Source organism: Aethalodelphis obliquidens, unplaced genomic scaffold (genome assembly GCF_003676395.1).
Source record: "Aethalodelphis obliquidens isolate GAN/ISIS:26980383/991018 unplaced genomic scaffold, ASM367639v1 scaffold1, whole genome shotgun sequence".
Classification (NCBI taxonomy): domain Eukaryota; kingdom Metazoa; phylum Chordata; class Mammalia; order Artiodactyla; family Delphinidae; genus Aethalodelphis; species Aethalodelphis obliquidens.
The window spans coordinates 78,190,447-78,206,161 of NW_020837945.1; the positions used below are offsets into that span (position 1 = coordinate 78,190,447).

Consider the following 15,715-nt stretch of genomic DNA (forward strand, 5'->3'; position numbering starts at 1 on the left):
CAGAAGTGCAAAACTGAGTCTTAAACACCAGGGATGAGAATATGGATTTGGAAGTCATCCCCATTAAAAAAGGTAGCTAAAATAATATAGATTGAGACCCCAGTGAGAGAGAAGATCAGGATCAGAGGGCTGAAAATAAAGACCCAGAACAAGCCTACATTTAGAGGACAGAGAAACAAGAACCCAGAGGGTCCTCCCCAAGTTTATGATCAGGTGTTCCTTTGTCATTTATTTGCCAACATTATTTGATGGGCTCAGGAGAATTTATTTTCTGGTTTGAAGAAATTTGATTATCCTTATATAAGGTCTGAAGTGTGCATTTATCAGTCTAATCAAGCTTTTAGGTCCCCTAAGATACTGAATCTTCAAAATCATGTAATACTATTTAACAATAACTAATTGTTTCAGTCCAAAACTACGGTGGGCTGAAACAGAATCTTCAGTAATGGTGTAGCTATGGATGATGTACTTATCCCCCAAAAAGAGTGTCAAAAACCAACACTCCCCCGGGCAAAGGAATAGCCAAGTTTGTTGCAGTTTCCAATGAATGACATCAGACCCGTGTAGGTCTCAATCAAAATGGGTTCAGTTAACACCATCAATCCCTTTCCTCTTCCAGATCCAGTGGAATTCCTGTGGGCATTCTGGATAGCTGGAACAAGCTTAGACATGAACCCGGACGACTAAAGAGGAGAAGGCACAGAGTTAGTGAATGCAGAGTAGGTCCAGAGACACCTCCTCCCCAGCCCGTGTTCACAATGGTTGACCACTCTCCTGGAGCTGCAGTTATTCTTACTTCTTCAACAGAAATCGTATCTCAGAATTGTTAACATTGCTTCTGTTAGTCTTTTAATAAATTAATCCGTTAATAAATTATGTACATAATAAAATTAGCTACCACATCTTGTTTATTTTTCATTATTCATAACTTGTACAACATTAAGAAGTCAGTTTAATAAATATTTGCTGATAGTCTATTATGGATCAGACACCAGTTGGGTACTGCTGAAGATTCAAAGACAAGGGAGATATAGTCTCTGCCCTCACAGAAGTGACACTATAATAACATAAAAAATGAACTTGTGATGATTGTACAAAGTCCACGAAAATAAACAGCAAAAAGAGGCACATGATGCTAAAGAAACACAAAAGAGGGAGAAATCATATGTGGTTAGAGGATTAGGAATGACTTCAAAAGGAAACTCTTGAGACAATCCTTTAAGGGTTAATAGGGTTTCAATGGGTGAAATGAGGTTAGAGAGGGCCTGTCAGCAGCTGTTCTTTCCTAGCCAGCATCCTTTCCTCCATTTGAGACTCTTCTTCCAATAAGAGTACCTCGATTTTCCTTTGCAGAACCACATTCTTCCATTTAGTCCAAATAGCTTAAGCAGAGCTGACTTTAGCACATGACTCAGTCTTAACCAATCAGAGGAATCCATTCCTCTGGTCGAGGAGATTGATTCAGGTATGGGCACATGACCAATGTGGCTGTGAATCTGATAGCATCCAAGCCCGGAGGTATTCATGGTCATTTTGGCCACACAGTGAGAACCTGACTGAGACTGAAACCAACAAAAGTGAAAGAACTAAGACATGGAGAGAGAGTAATTCTTCACAAAGCCATCTGGGTTACTGGATCAGCCTATCCTGAACTTTAAGTTAAATGAGTGAAAAAAAAAATTCCTTCTTTTGGTAAAATCAAGTTGAATTGGGTTAAGAGGAGGGTGATTCAGGGAGCACTGCAAACAGAGATATATAAAGAAGGAAATGAATTAGGAAAGTTCATATCTTTGTATTTCCAATAAGCTCTTTTATATCCATTATTTCATCCCAGTATAAGCCTATCAGGTAAGTAAAAGAAGGTATCATCATTCCCGTGTTGGAAATCAAGACTAATAGAAGGTAAATGATTTGTCCAGAATTACTCCACTTTCTGCACCATGGTAAAAAGGAACATGAGGAATAAGGGCCTACTCACAGTAAGATCCAACAGTTCCTAGGCAACTGGCTTACAAGTCTAAATTAAAACTTTTAGAGTATATTCCAATATCAATCTAAATTATTAAGCATGTTCAATAAAGACACCATTGTTTTTCCTTTTCTCCATGAGGAGGCCAATCTTGGCTTTGAGGGACTAATACAGAATGACGATTCAATGAAGAATGAGAATGTAGTCTTTCCCCATAATCCCATTTTCAATATACGTTTTATCCTGGATTCTTAATTTTATACCAAATTGCCCTTGGGCAACCACTTCTCCATTGGAGGTTTAGTTTCCCTGTTGGTAAGAAAAAGAACCTAAAATTTAGAATATGTCCATCACTACTATTTGACCTAACCTATAAGGAAAAAAAAGAAAGAAAGAAAAGCCATGCAAATAAAACTGCTGATTTACTTGCTCTGTGACATTGTAAATTCTCTTCCGCTTTTTGAGCCTCAGTTTGCTCTTTTGAAAAGATGCATTTAAATCTATGGTTTTGGGATAATATCAGAAGTTAAAAAAAATAGTGACTTTATGATAAACAACATAGAGTTTGCTAGAGTGCCTCAGTATCTGTGGGTTTTCAAAATAAACTAAGGTACTTGTCCCTCTACTTTAGTTCAAGTAATATTTACCGAATTAGATAATGTCAAACCTTAAGTTAAAAAACAGACTCACTTCTAAATATCACTGACTAAAGAATCCAACAGACAGGTAGGATTTTGCTTGCTTTCCATGAGCCTATAGTGACAAAGACAGACAGAAGTTACCTCTTATTACTAGTTCCCAGGCCTAGCATCCTCTTTAAGACCTTAGAATGGATCTAAATATTAGTATCATTGAATGAAACAAACTATAGTCATGTAGCCTGGGGATTCTGGAAAGGAGGACATTGTCCCTTACAGCAAACTCCACCATTTCTTTAGTTGATTGGATAAGAAAGCCAGAAAGGGGACTTCCCTAGTGGTGCAGTGGTTAAGAATCCACCTGCCAATGCAGGGGACACGGGTTCGAGCCCTGGTCCGGGAAGATCCCACATGCCGCGGAGCAACTAAGCCCGTGTGCCACAACTACTGAGTCTGCACTCTAGAGCCTGCGAGCTACAACTACTGAGCCTGCATGCCACAACTACTGAAGCCTGCATGCCTAAAGCCTGTGTTCCACAACAAGATAAGCCACCACAATGAGAAGCCCATGCACTGCAATGTAGGGTGGCCCCTGCTTGCTGCAACTGGGGAAAGCCCGCACGCAGCAACAAAAGACCCAACGCAGCCAAAAATAAATAAATAAAATTTATAAAAAACAAGAAAAGAAAATACATCATCAGTATCTTAAAGAAAAAAAAAAAGTCAGAAAGAAGTGTTCTTTCTTAAGTTTCCAGGAGAGAAAAGCAAAATCGGAAGAAGAAATTAATAACATGGAATAATCAAGGTCAGAAGTGATCTTAGGTTTATAGATTCCAGCCACTCATCTATTGTTTAATTTGCCTACACTCATCCTCTCCAAGAAGCCACACTCCAGAAAGCACTTTTGTAAAAACCTGTGATATGCACTATTTTAAAATAATAAAAGTTCCCTAGATGCCAAAGGCTATATTAAATTCCACTCAGAAACCATGACTTCAAAAAATATGGGTTGAGCATCAAAGTACCTCTTCCAAGATATTTATCAATTATAAAGGGAAAAATACTAACTTTACAAAGGAGCAATATAGCATACCCCATCTTAGACAAGTGATCAAGGTTAACATCACTGGTAATAAGACATACAGGCATCGTGAGCCTGCAATAGAGGTAGTGAAAGGACGCATCATTTCTGCAGTATCTGTGCCCCCCCAAAATCTAATTCAATTCAATCTAATCATGAGAAAGCATCAGGCAAACTCACAGTGAGAACATTCCACAAAATAACCGACCAGTATTCTTCAAAATCACCAAGGTCATGAAAATAAAGGAAAGACTGTGAAACAGAATAAAGAGACAGAATAATTAAATGTAATATGGGATCCTGGATTGGATCCTGGAGCAGACAGAGGACATTAGGAAAAACAAAACAAAAAACTGATGAAATTTAAATAAGGTCTGTAGTCTAGTTAATAGTATTGTACCAATGTTTAATTTCCAGGTTTTGATATCTATATTATAGTTATGTACATTGCTAGAAGCATTTGAATGAAATCCTAATATTTAGGAAAGAATTTATGTTCCTCTAAATAAATTTATGTTCCTCTAAATAAATTTATGTTCCTCTAAATAAATTTTGAAAATTTATTTTCAAAAGGGATAGAGAAAAAATCAGACTCAATAATTTTCATAACTTGTTCCTTAGAACACTAGATTTCTTCATAGGTTGGGTGACCATATAATTTATCATCCAAACCAGGATTCTTTTGAAAAGAAAGAAAGTGCTATTATTAATAGTATTCAAACAACAGATACCTGAGGATCTGGGGAGAAGATATGGAAGAAAAGGTAAAAGGTAAGCTTCAGTCCCTATAGTCACATCGATCAGAGCTGCTTAATTTTTGTAGGTTTTATGTATTTGGGTTCTGAGTAAGATCTTATTTTTAAAAGTCTTTTCCTTTAAAAAAATTTTTTAAAAAACCCACTGTATTAAGCTTGCCTAAGAACCTCTAGCTCTGACAGTCTGTTCAATCCACAAAGATCTATAGTGCTCATTCTTTTAACCAAGAAAAACTAAAAAACCAAAAATGAGTTTTGAAAAAACTCACTTTTCAAAACCAAGCTCAAATCCTATCTCTTCCATAATGCCCCGCCAAATACTCAAGGCAAAAATTATTTTTTATTCTGTTGCATTTCATGTATGCATCTCAAATATTTCATCCAGTTTTCTAAGAATTAAAGTCAGAAGTATGGCTGTCCCTCTATACAACTAATCCAAGATTTCTCTACCTTGGAACTACTGCTGTTTTGGACCAAATAATTCTTTGCTGCAGGGGAGTATGTCCTCTGTATTTTAGGAAGTTAAGCAGCATCCCTAGCTTTACCCACCAGATACCAGTGTCACCACAACCCCGGGTATGGCAAAAAATAGTGTTGCCCAGATATTGCCAATGTGCCCCAGGGGTAAAGTCATCTCCTGTTGAGAACCACTGAACTAAAGGAAGTATATAGCATGATGTAACATGAGTATTAAGATAAAACAGATCTGCTCTTACATTGCAGATATGGCCCTCACTAGCTGTGTGACCTTGGGCAAGTTACCTAACCTCTCTGAATTTTATAGTTTCCTTTCTATAAAATAAGGCTATTAATACCATCAAATTCATAGGTTGGTTACATAGATTAAACTAACTTTAATAAACAAAGGGTTTGTAATAAGCTCTATGTGTGTGTGCCCACATGCTAATGTCTTTCAGGAAGGGTTGGGGAAGGTGAATAAGATAAGGCTGGAATTTGGAGTCATATTGCAAAAGCATTAAAGGAAGCCTTATTGCCAGTAATGAATATTGTCAATAAATCATTAACAACATCATCACTGTCATCACCGAACTATGATTTCCTAAAGTCCAAGGTGCAATTTATCAATTCACCTCAACATTTCCATGGTCAACACTCTCTGGATTGTCAGAATGCCTTTTCACAGATCAATATATATCAGTTTGGGTTACTGGATGCCTCCCCAGAGTCCTCATCATAAGCTTTATTTCATGAGAATTCTCTGTGGCCTCAGAATCAAAGTGCTGGAAAGAAAAAGTTGACACTATTTCATACTCAGTGAACTTGGCATTTCATTCGAGTCAGATGCACTTCATTTCTAGTCATTTCTGTGAGCCCTTTAAAAAGAGGAGGGGCTGTGAAGACAGAGGGACAAGCTGTGCATTGAAGGAGGCAGACAAAAGGCCAAGTCCCCAAGCTGGCTCTCGAGCATTTCAAGCACCTGAACTCAATCTGTGTGACAGGAACGCGGTGTCATTTGATATGAATGCCACCAGCCACATACTTTTCTCTAAAAGCTTTTATACACCCACCCCTGGCTCTCTCTTTTATTCCAGTCTCAAAAACAGAGGGTCAAGTTTTAACAACTCCGGTTACATGGGGTCTGTGTGCTGGTTAGGGTAAAGTATAGCTCTGTGTGTGCGTGTGTGTGTGCGTGTGTGTGTGTGTGTGTGTGTGTGTGTGTGTGTGTGTGTGTGTTTGAGTGTGTAATGTTCTTCTTGACTTTACAGCGATTATTTACCAGCTGAGTGACTGGGCCCCTGGTTTGCTTCAGATGCTGTCTGCCAGCAGTTCACTGTCCAGAGTCTCAGTTTTCCTTATTACAACCATCACTTGCTTCCTGTTTACACTGGGTAAAGAGACCAGGTTTCATGCCTGCAGGCCCACATTCTTTAGCTGAGCAGGTTTTCCAAGCCTTCAGGCTACAGGTTTCAGCCACCCCATGCAGCAAGTGAAGCATGTTGGAGTAAAACGTCCATCCAATACCCAGCAATGGAAACCCCTTGGGAAGCCACACAGCTGAACAGAAGATAAACAGATGTTTATATCATCCTTGCATGTATTGCAATTATCTTTATAGAGACACCATGACTGTGGGTATGTTCAGGAATATAGATGGAAAAAGGAAGATGCAGCAAGACTTTTTTTCCTACACAAAAGTGTTGTTTCTACAAATCCTCATCCTACAAATTTCCATCCTCATCCTATTCCATTTTCCCAACCCTCCCCGTGCACACACACACACACACACACACACACACACACTTTAAACTCTAGCTTAAGTGAACGACTCTTTGTCCAAGAACATTTTATACACTTCTGTAATGTGCAGCTTCTAATCATGTTTCTTTTATTTAAAATGTCTTTCCCCACCTGCTTTGATGCTTAAATCACTCTTACCTTGAGTTTCACATCAAATGTTATCACATTTGTTAACTTTTGGACTTAACTGTTCGCTCTGCTGGGCTCTGATAAAAACTTTGAATCTTTCTATCAACAGTATTTGCACATTATATTATAATTTGTTAATTACATTTTTTGCCTTCTTCCTCTACACTATAAATATCTGGGGGCAAAACCTGTTTTATTCTTCTTGCTATCCCAACAATTATCTACAGCATTGCTCAGCATGTAGTACTCAATGCCAGGTAGGTATTCAGTAAATATTTGTTAGGGAATTCCCTGGCAGTCCAGTGGTTAGGACTCAGTGCTTTCACTGCCAGGGCACGGGTTCAGTCCCTGCTCAGGGAACTAAGATCCCAAAAGCCGCGTGGCCAAAAAAAATTAAAATAAAAAATATATAAATAATTCAATAAATATTTATTGAATTAATGTAGCAGGAAACCAAGGGGTTAAGAATATAAAGTTACATTTGATTGCTAAAACATTGGTTCACTTTCATAATTCCCTTGAAAATAAGGAGAAAGATGCCAGACAAAAGTAAAAAGGGTTGGTCTGTAAATCACTTTGATTAAGCTGTAGAGCATCCACGATCCATTCACTATTATTCTACAGCTCTACAGCTCAATCACTAGTTCCTCTCAGCAAGACTCCACACAGTCTAAGAATCCAGCAAGACAATGTGAAACCAAGGGCAGTCATCAATTAGATCCCTTGAACTAAAACTTGCTTAATAAATACTATTCTGTAACCTGCCTTCATTGACTAAGCCCTCTTTAATTGTTCCTGCCAATTGCATGCCCTCCAAGCTTCATGTAGGTTAGAGAATATATCGCAAGATTCCTTTAACTGCCCCCTATAGATAACGCCTCTAACTTATGGGTGGCCAGAGAAATGGTGGCTTGAGTTGTTTTTCAGGAACATGGAGCTAGTCTTGTCCAGTTCAAATTGGTCGAGACCACTGACCGTTCCACTGTGTAAGTGTCCAGAGGAAGACCTTTCGATGTCAGAAGGCCAAAAACTCCACCCTCAGATTATACCAACACCATCATTTTCTGAATAAGCGCCCTAAGAAGAAGAACGTAAATCCGATACGCCCGCACAGAACACAGATTACCTCGGTGTTTTCTTGCCTCCAATCGCCTTTCCCCATGCCTCAGACCACCCTGTTTCTTTATCCTATAACTATCCCAAGCCCCTTGTCTTTGGCAAGGCTGACTTGAGATCTGTTCATCCATCTCCTTGCTTGGCTGCCTTGTGAATAAACCCTTTCTCTGCTGAAAACCTCGGCACCTAAGCGTTTGGCTTGCTGCCCATTGGGCAAACAAAACTGATTCTGTTACAAATGGTTAAAAGGGGAAAGATAATGCTAAAAGTTGCAAATATAAAGTGGATGGAACAATTGAGAATAATTAACCTTGGTTGTAAAGTATCATATCATATTATATCATAGCAAAGACTATAAACACACACACACACACAGAGTTCTTTCTGGTTTTTAACTATTTCCCTGAGAATTTGCAAATTGTTTGCGTGTAGAAATACAGTTATGATTATAATACCTCAGTCAATTCACTTAGTCACTCTAAGTACCTTCACTTTTAAAGTGGAGATAGCATCCTGCCCTCAAAGGGTTTTTGTTACTTGAATTACGCGAACACGTGCAAATTGTAATCAATAAATATAAAGTGTAATTACATAACTGATGAGATCATTTTGTCTTGTAATATAAAATCAATACCAAAAATATTATTTCCTATTTTCACAACTGTTTTATATGAGTAATGCAAAGTATGTGCACGCACAAGTTGAAAAAAGTTGGTAAGACTTGGAGATAAGCAAGAATGTCTGGAAAGAAGCCATTTGACCATCACACTTACCGGAAGTAGAAGTGATACAGAGTTAGTGAGATGGGTAAAAGAAGTAATGTATTTTGACCTAGTATTTCATAAATTTGACAGTGATTTTTTTATATCAGTGCTGAAGGACTTAGAGATAGTATAAATTTGAATTTGAATGCAATTTTTTCCATTAATTCCTCTTCCTCAGGTACTTTTCTGACCAATCAACCCCATCACTCAGCTTCGACCCGGTGTTGTGTGGTATGAAACCTATATAAACAGCTCAACTTTCTCTCCTGAGCTTCGGACAGACCTAAATTTCTAACTGCCTGGCAACCAACTCAACCCCACATTCCATGGACCTTTCAAACTCAGCATTTCTTCAACTGAACCTTTAAACCTACTCTTTTTTCAGTTTTCCTCATTCAAATTAATGGACTCATCACCTACCCAAACCAGACCATGTCATCTTTGATTTCTTCCTCTCCTTCACCTACCATATCATGCCAGTTACCGTCTTCCATTGATACCCTGAATATCTCAAAATCTCTTCATCTTCTCTCCATTCCTAGCACTCCTAACTTAGTTTAGGTCCTTATACCTATCATCTGAGCCAATACAATTATGGTGGGAAATATACAAGATTAAACTCCAGCTAAACTCCATGTACCTTCAACTATCTCCAATTCTCTTCATCTGATCCAAACTCTGTTTCAGTTCTTCAGCACTTATTTAAAAATCTTTGCATTTTCATCTGCGTCCTCTATTAAGCAATGCCTTCCACAAAGGGAAGAATCTTGTCTCATTTATGTTTGTACTCTTAACAACAGTCAGAATAGCTGCACATTTTAGGTACCAGAAAACATTTGTTAAATAGAGAGAGTCCAGGTTCTGTAGAAGAAAAGACTGAGTAAAAACAAAAAAATGAATTTTATAAAAGTACTTCTAAAAATAAGTTATTCAATTAGATTGTAAATAATTTGAAATTTTTGACTGTGGATATCTCAGCTGTACATGATTCCCTCTCCTCTGCCATAATAGGTTTGCTAAATTGAATTAAATTGCTTTAAGTGTTTTATTTAGTTATGCATTTCCCCCGTGTTCTTCTACTTTTTCCTATTTCATTCATAGGGGAAATGAAAAAACTAATTTATATCACCCTTTTAAAATCTTATTGTGTCAAAATATTCATACAAAGATTCTATATCCCCAGAATTACTGTTCTTCTTATTTATACTTTTACACTAATAAAACTGAATATTAATCAAAGCCCATTTTGGAAAATGTCCTGAACACAAATAACTTTGTGACATAAAAACCAACAACAAAAGAGAAACCAAGACACAAAGAACTGGATCAGAGTAGTCATCATCTCATATCCCAGACTGAGATCACTTGTTTTCTTAGGGAGCTGGGACTCGGGGTGGCCTTTAACTGAGAAATGGCTTGGCAAATAAAAGTTCCAGACTGTTTTCAGGAACGAAATAAAGACTTTAAAACAATAATTTAATGAGAAAATCCTTAAAGAAAATACACTTAACAGATTCAAAAAGTAGTTTGATTGACTGGAAACCAACCAACTAACTAACCAACCCCTCATGGTGCTCATACCCATGCATGCATGTGCACACACACACACACACACACACACCCCTGTTGCTCTTTCTTCCATCCAAGGAGAGCTATGTGAACATCAAGTTTCCCCTTTAGCCTTGGCTGATAGGAAGTCTTGGGCAAAACTTAATGCTCCAGTCTGCTAATTGTGTTCATGGGCATTTGGGGAACAGTTATTCCATTCCCCCTTTTTTTCCATTCCCCTTTTGATATTTTATTTTTTAGCTTCCTTTTAAATTATTTAATTTTATTTCTCTATGGCAGAAAAACAATAAAGCACTATCAAGTATTAGAGTAATGCAGTGGCATATCTCTGTAGTTCATACAATTTCTTTTTTAATCCTTTACTCTGAATTTCTTCCAGCAAAGGACACTGAGAGAACAAGTGCTTAAACACACCAGATATGAGAAATAAGAGAAGACTTTGCCCAGGAAGTGATGGACGTAATAACCCAGGCAGTTGGTATTTATTTTTGACTTAAAATAAAAAGAATTACTACTACTTCAAAATATATATTAAATTAATTATTAGAACCAGTTTTCCTTTAAAGGCAGGAAATAGCTTTGGAAACATACATTATTAAGTTCTTTCAGTTGGATTAACAAGTGTTAAAAAAAAGAAACAGATAAATGACTGCACTTTTAATAAGAAAGAGAAAAAGAACAGGAGTTTGGGGAAGAACAAGAGCAGGATAGAGAGAAAAGGAAAGGAGATTATGAAGCGACGTATCTGAGCATTATTATTAATAAGGTCTTTTAACAATAAGGAGAACAGATATTCCATTGGAATTTGGGGGCATTATTCTGACGTAAACTCCCACTCTATCTCCCAGAAGTCTTCAGTGAGTCTACTCTCACATAAATGCCTTTGTGTCAGTGTTATGTTCTTTCTGGTTTTCATTTTGGTTTTTTGTTATTGTTGATTTTGGATGGTTAAGAGTCAGGCTAGGGGCTGATGTTGATGCCTGGGTTGAGGTATTGTGAACTAGGAGTATAACTGGGAGACTAGCAAAACGATCCATACAAAGAACTAATTTAGTGCCTGCAAGAGCTTGGTGTCAGAGGCAAACCTGGAGACCAGAAGCCCCTGAGGACATCTGCATAAATCTTGAGAGGACAACTGAGCTTTGCTGAGAGCAGAATGGGATTCAAGCCAACCTCACCTACAGGTTAGGGGGAACGGAGGCCCCATCTAGCCTCTAACCACATACATTTTGCCTCAGATCCTTTTTCATAAAATAGGGAACTTACCAATTAAAAATATTTGTTTGTACATATACATATTCACTTGTATGAATAAATGTGTTTAAAATAAGGCAAGAAATGCAATGTATGCCATCCAACCACAGAAGGACTTTAGATGTAGACTGTCATGTTTTGAATTTATAGCAAATAAAGTTATGCTATTCTGAAGTGAATGACAGTATATAAAGATAAACTTAGAACAGAGAAGGCAGGAATTTCTAGGCCGTAAGCACACTCCTATGTGAACATCTGGTTTTGTCGAAAGTACACAGGTTGCTCGTTCACTGCATTTACAGCTCCAGCTGTTTCACTTCCTGACTACTCAGAGTGTCCAAGGACTGCTTAAGTCTCCCTAGGGAAGATGAAACAATAGTAGAAGGGGACCTCCCTGCCACTGATGAATTTTAAATTTACTCGGGGAGATGAAATTTAAAGGCATTAAAAATAACTCTTAATTGCTTTACGATTTACAGAACATTTATATATGCTTTATCCCATTTAACCTTACAATGGCCCAGTGAGGTTGAGAGGAAGGGCAGTTGTTCACTGTGTCCATTTTAGAGATGAGACTACCAAGTCCCAGAAAAAAAAAGTGACTTAAACATGACCACCGAGCCATATCTGACTTCATATTTCACACTATTCCACATTCCTTCTTTCAATAAACGAATTCGAATTTAATTATACACAGAAAATTTTATGTACCCTGTAAGCAATAAACACAGACAAACAATACTACTGCAATTTTAAAACAATATTACACTACAATTTTTGCTCAGAGATTAGCAAAGAGGAAACAGCAGTGGTATGGTTACTATAAATATTGCTATATATATTTTTTCAAATATAAAACATCTCTACTGTTTACTGAAAAAGTCCTATAAACTTTTATAGTTTTTATCTATATAAACCCCAGGTTGTATCTTATTTTTTTTTTTTAACAATACCTGGTTTAAAAGCACATAGCTTCACCAACAAAGCTAATTGGAGAGTGATGCCCAAGCCGTCTCCTACCTTGCAGATTTCGAGAAACTTCTCACTGGTGTATTTCATAGGGTGCTCAGTGAAGGTAGCATAAGGCACCTCAGTGGACCACGGGTTCCAACCGGATAATAGTGACTGCTGCTCTGGACTTCCCCGGTAGATCCTAAGGCCTTCTCCTTGTCTCCTGCAAGAAAGGAGTTTTTCTTTAGATTAGCCATTTTCATTAGATTAAAACAAACAGAAAAGTGTGGGAAGGGAAGGTAATGCCCCAGTCAGCCTTTCTATTGATGCTGAGATAATTGGCTGACCAACTAGTTAAATTGCTACAGGAAATTTAGGAGGTGAGAAGAAAAGTGTGGATTTGGTTTCAAACATGATGAGTTCAAGATGTTGTTCAGAATTCTGTGGGTAAACGCCTGGTTGGAAATGTGACGCTGGTGCTCTGGACAGAGGCCATGGCTGGAAATATGGATACTGAACTCATGCCAATATTCTGGTGGTCAAAGTTAAAAGAGGAAGGAAGAAGGAAGAGTCAAGGTGGTGGGACAGGAACTGAAACATGGAAGACATCATCAACGTGGGAGACAGTTTCGAGGAGAAGGAAGATGACTACAACTACAGTATCCACTAAGCAGTAAACTCAAGCAAGAAATGACTGAGAAAAGAACTGGGACTTCCCAAGAACTGGGAAGAACTTGGACCTTCCCAAGAGGGTATGCCTGATCTTTAAGAGGGTTGATGACCAATTCAAAATACCCTGTGACCTCAGCTTCTATATCTCATGGTTCTCTATTCTCTGCACACATTCCTTCTACCAAAATTGCAGCAACAAACACGTCAGAGCTCATAGGAAGACTATGCCTGGTCACAGTCCTGACCCACATTTTGTAGGAGGCAGTAACCATCTGTTACAGCGCAAGCCTGGTCATCTGGTAAACCCAAGTACAGAGCAAGAGAAAGTCAGCTTGGGAGTGGTGATGGGAGGAAAGTTGTGGCAGGGGAATGTGGCCACACTGGATAACAAATTTGTAATTTCTGCGGCCGCTGCTTTTGCATGTACCCATCAGAATTTATGGTTTATGGTTTTAGACATCTCTGAATGCAAAAGAGGTCCCTGGAGATTAAGCCTAGTTCAGGTGCTTTGTATTCGACAAGCTTTAAAACTAAGTTGCCTGTAATTCTAAGCAGACCCATGGAACATCACAGAGGTCTCGTTTCTTCTAGAAATTAAATCCTGGGATCTAGAAGGAAGAACCAGACCTCAAGGGAAAACTAGAGCTCAATTGTGACGCCTTCACAAAGCTGTCACTTCCTGTATTAAAGACAGGATTCCTCTGGGAATGTCACTGTGGTTTCTGAATGTTTATCCGTGTAGAAATGTCTGTAAACACAATCTCACACGTATGCATATAACACCCCAACGGGCTGATTCCTCAGCTTCTTCTTTCAAAAGAGAAGTAAGAAAAGAGCCTGGCTCATTCTGCTGCTCAGTTCTCAGATTCTTGATGATTATATTTGAAGGCTGATACCCACCTTTTTTGTACTTAATCCTTTGCCAAGGAAGGGGAAAAAAAGAAAGAAAAAGAAGAGAGAGGAAAATAAAAACATCATAAATACCTCTAAAGTTCCCTTTCTAACCCTTCATTTTCTCAGCTGCTATACTGACATTTATCTTCCCCAGCTGCTATACTGACATTTATCTTCCCACCCTGTACTTTCCTTCATTCTTTTTTTTTTTTTTCCACTGGCCTGGTAATAAGCCCTAAGCTCAATGAATATTCTATGCATGTTAGTTAATGGAGCATTCTGGCTTGAGTCCCTTAAAACAACTTGCACGATACAATTATTTACGCTTCATATGTCAATTTATGTGCTGGGTGCAACTTTGCTTTTATTCAAAGGCAATGAAGATCTTCCAAGATAGCTTTCCTAGTAAATACAGTTTATATCTTTCACTTTAGGGAAACCTCAAATGAAGCTTAAGCATGAAACTCAAGAGGGGCCCTATTTCTAAATAATTAATCAATTTGAGTGTGGCAATGCCCTTTCTCAGAGATGTAGTATACTTCTAAACATACAAGCTTAGCCAACCTTCTCTCCTGAGCTCCAAAGGTGATAGATGGGAAGAGAAATCTACAACCACGCAGTCTCTCCAAAGGTAAAACTAAGGTGGTATTTCTCAGCAAAACTTTTAGTACTAGAGTCGTATAAAAATCTATCATATTCTGTCAAATGTCTCCTTAGGGCAACTGCAGAGAATATAGTTCCCTTTATGACTGGGAATGCTTTATTAAACAGTTACTCGTGCTTACCATGAGAGGGGTCATCCGAGGTGACAGGAGTAGAGTAAAAAATGCAGTGAACAGGAGGTCAGGGAGTGCTGTGTTAGTCTTGGTTTTGACACTTAATGCTGTATGACTATGCGACTATAGGCAAGCTCATTTCTCTTTCTGAATCTCAGTTTCCCCACATGTCCTTCAGGGTGTCTCGATGTGGTGATATTCCATGACTTCGGTAACTGTGTAAATGGTGTAGACAGCTATGGTCATGATGCTGCTAGCATTCACCCTGTCAAGGACATACAGGATCCCTAAGAAGCCTCTGGATTATGGCTTCTGTAATTTAGGGGTATCAAAATAGCCTCCTTAAGCAGAACAGATCTTCTGCTGCAAAGCCTACACCCAGTATGATCCCATCACTCCTCAGAAACTTTAGCACCTACCACGCTATTTTACAAACATGAAAAAGCACAAATCAGCCACCATGTGGTGGAAGAGTAGTTTAAGGTTTATAAACTGTAGAATGTCAGAGCTAGAAGGGCTTTTGGAAGCTATAGCCCGGTGTCTTCTTTCTGGAGATGAGTGGAGATGAGAAAATTGAGACTCAGGAAGGACTAAAACTTTCCCAAAGCATCTCAGCAGGCAGGGCTGAGCTGGTGAGAGCCCTGGTCTCTCAAGACTTCAGTTAGGATTCTTTTCACCATCCTGGGCTATAGTCACAAAATACATTCAAAGTGAAGCTCCTGCCATTACACAACATAGCCGGCTTTATTTCCAATAGACACAGAGTTAAAAGAATTGCCCTACGGAGCCTGCCATGATCTGTGGGCAAAAAACCTGCCCAGGGATCCTAGCTAAAGGTCAGAAAGAAAATCTCTGTCTCAAAAGGAACTGTAAATTTTTATATATGCT

At 38.4% G+C, this 15,715-nt stretch overlaps 1 protein-coding gene across 1 annotated transcript in view; it reads right to left on the reverse strand.

The window, feature by feature from the left end:
* Positions 1-200: 200 nt before the first annotated feature.
* TPRG1 (tumor protein p63 regulated 1) overlaps positions 201-15,715 on the reverse strand; it is a 143,682-nt gene continuing 128,167 nt past the window's right edge. Inside the window, exons 5-6 of the mRNA XM_027109024.1 lie at positions 12,555-12,708; positions 201-683 (exon numbers count right to left, since the gene is read on the reverse strand). Of these exons, the coding sequence (XP_026964825.1) occupies positions 489-683; positions 12,555-12,708 (349 nt within the window). The 3' untranslated portion in view covers positions 201-488. The remainder of the gene's footprint in view (positions 684-12,554; positions 12,709-15,715) is intronic.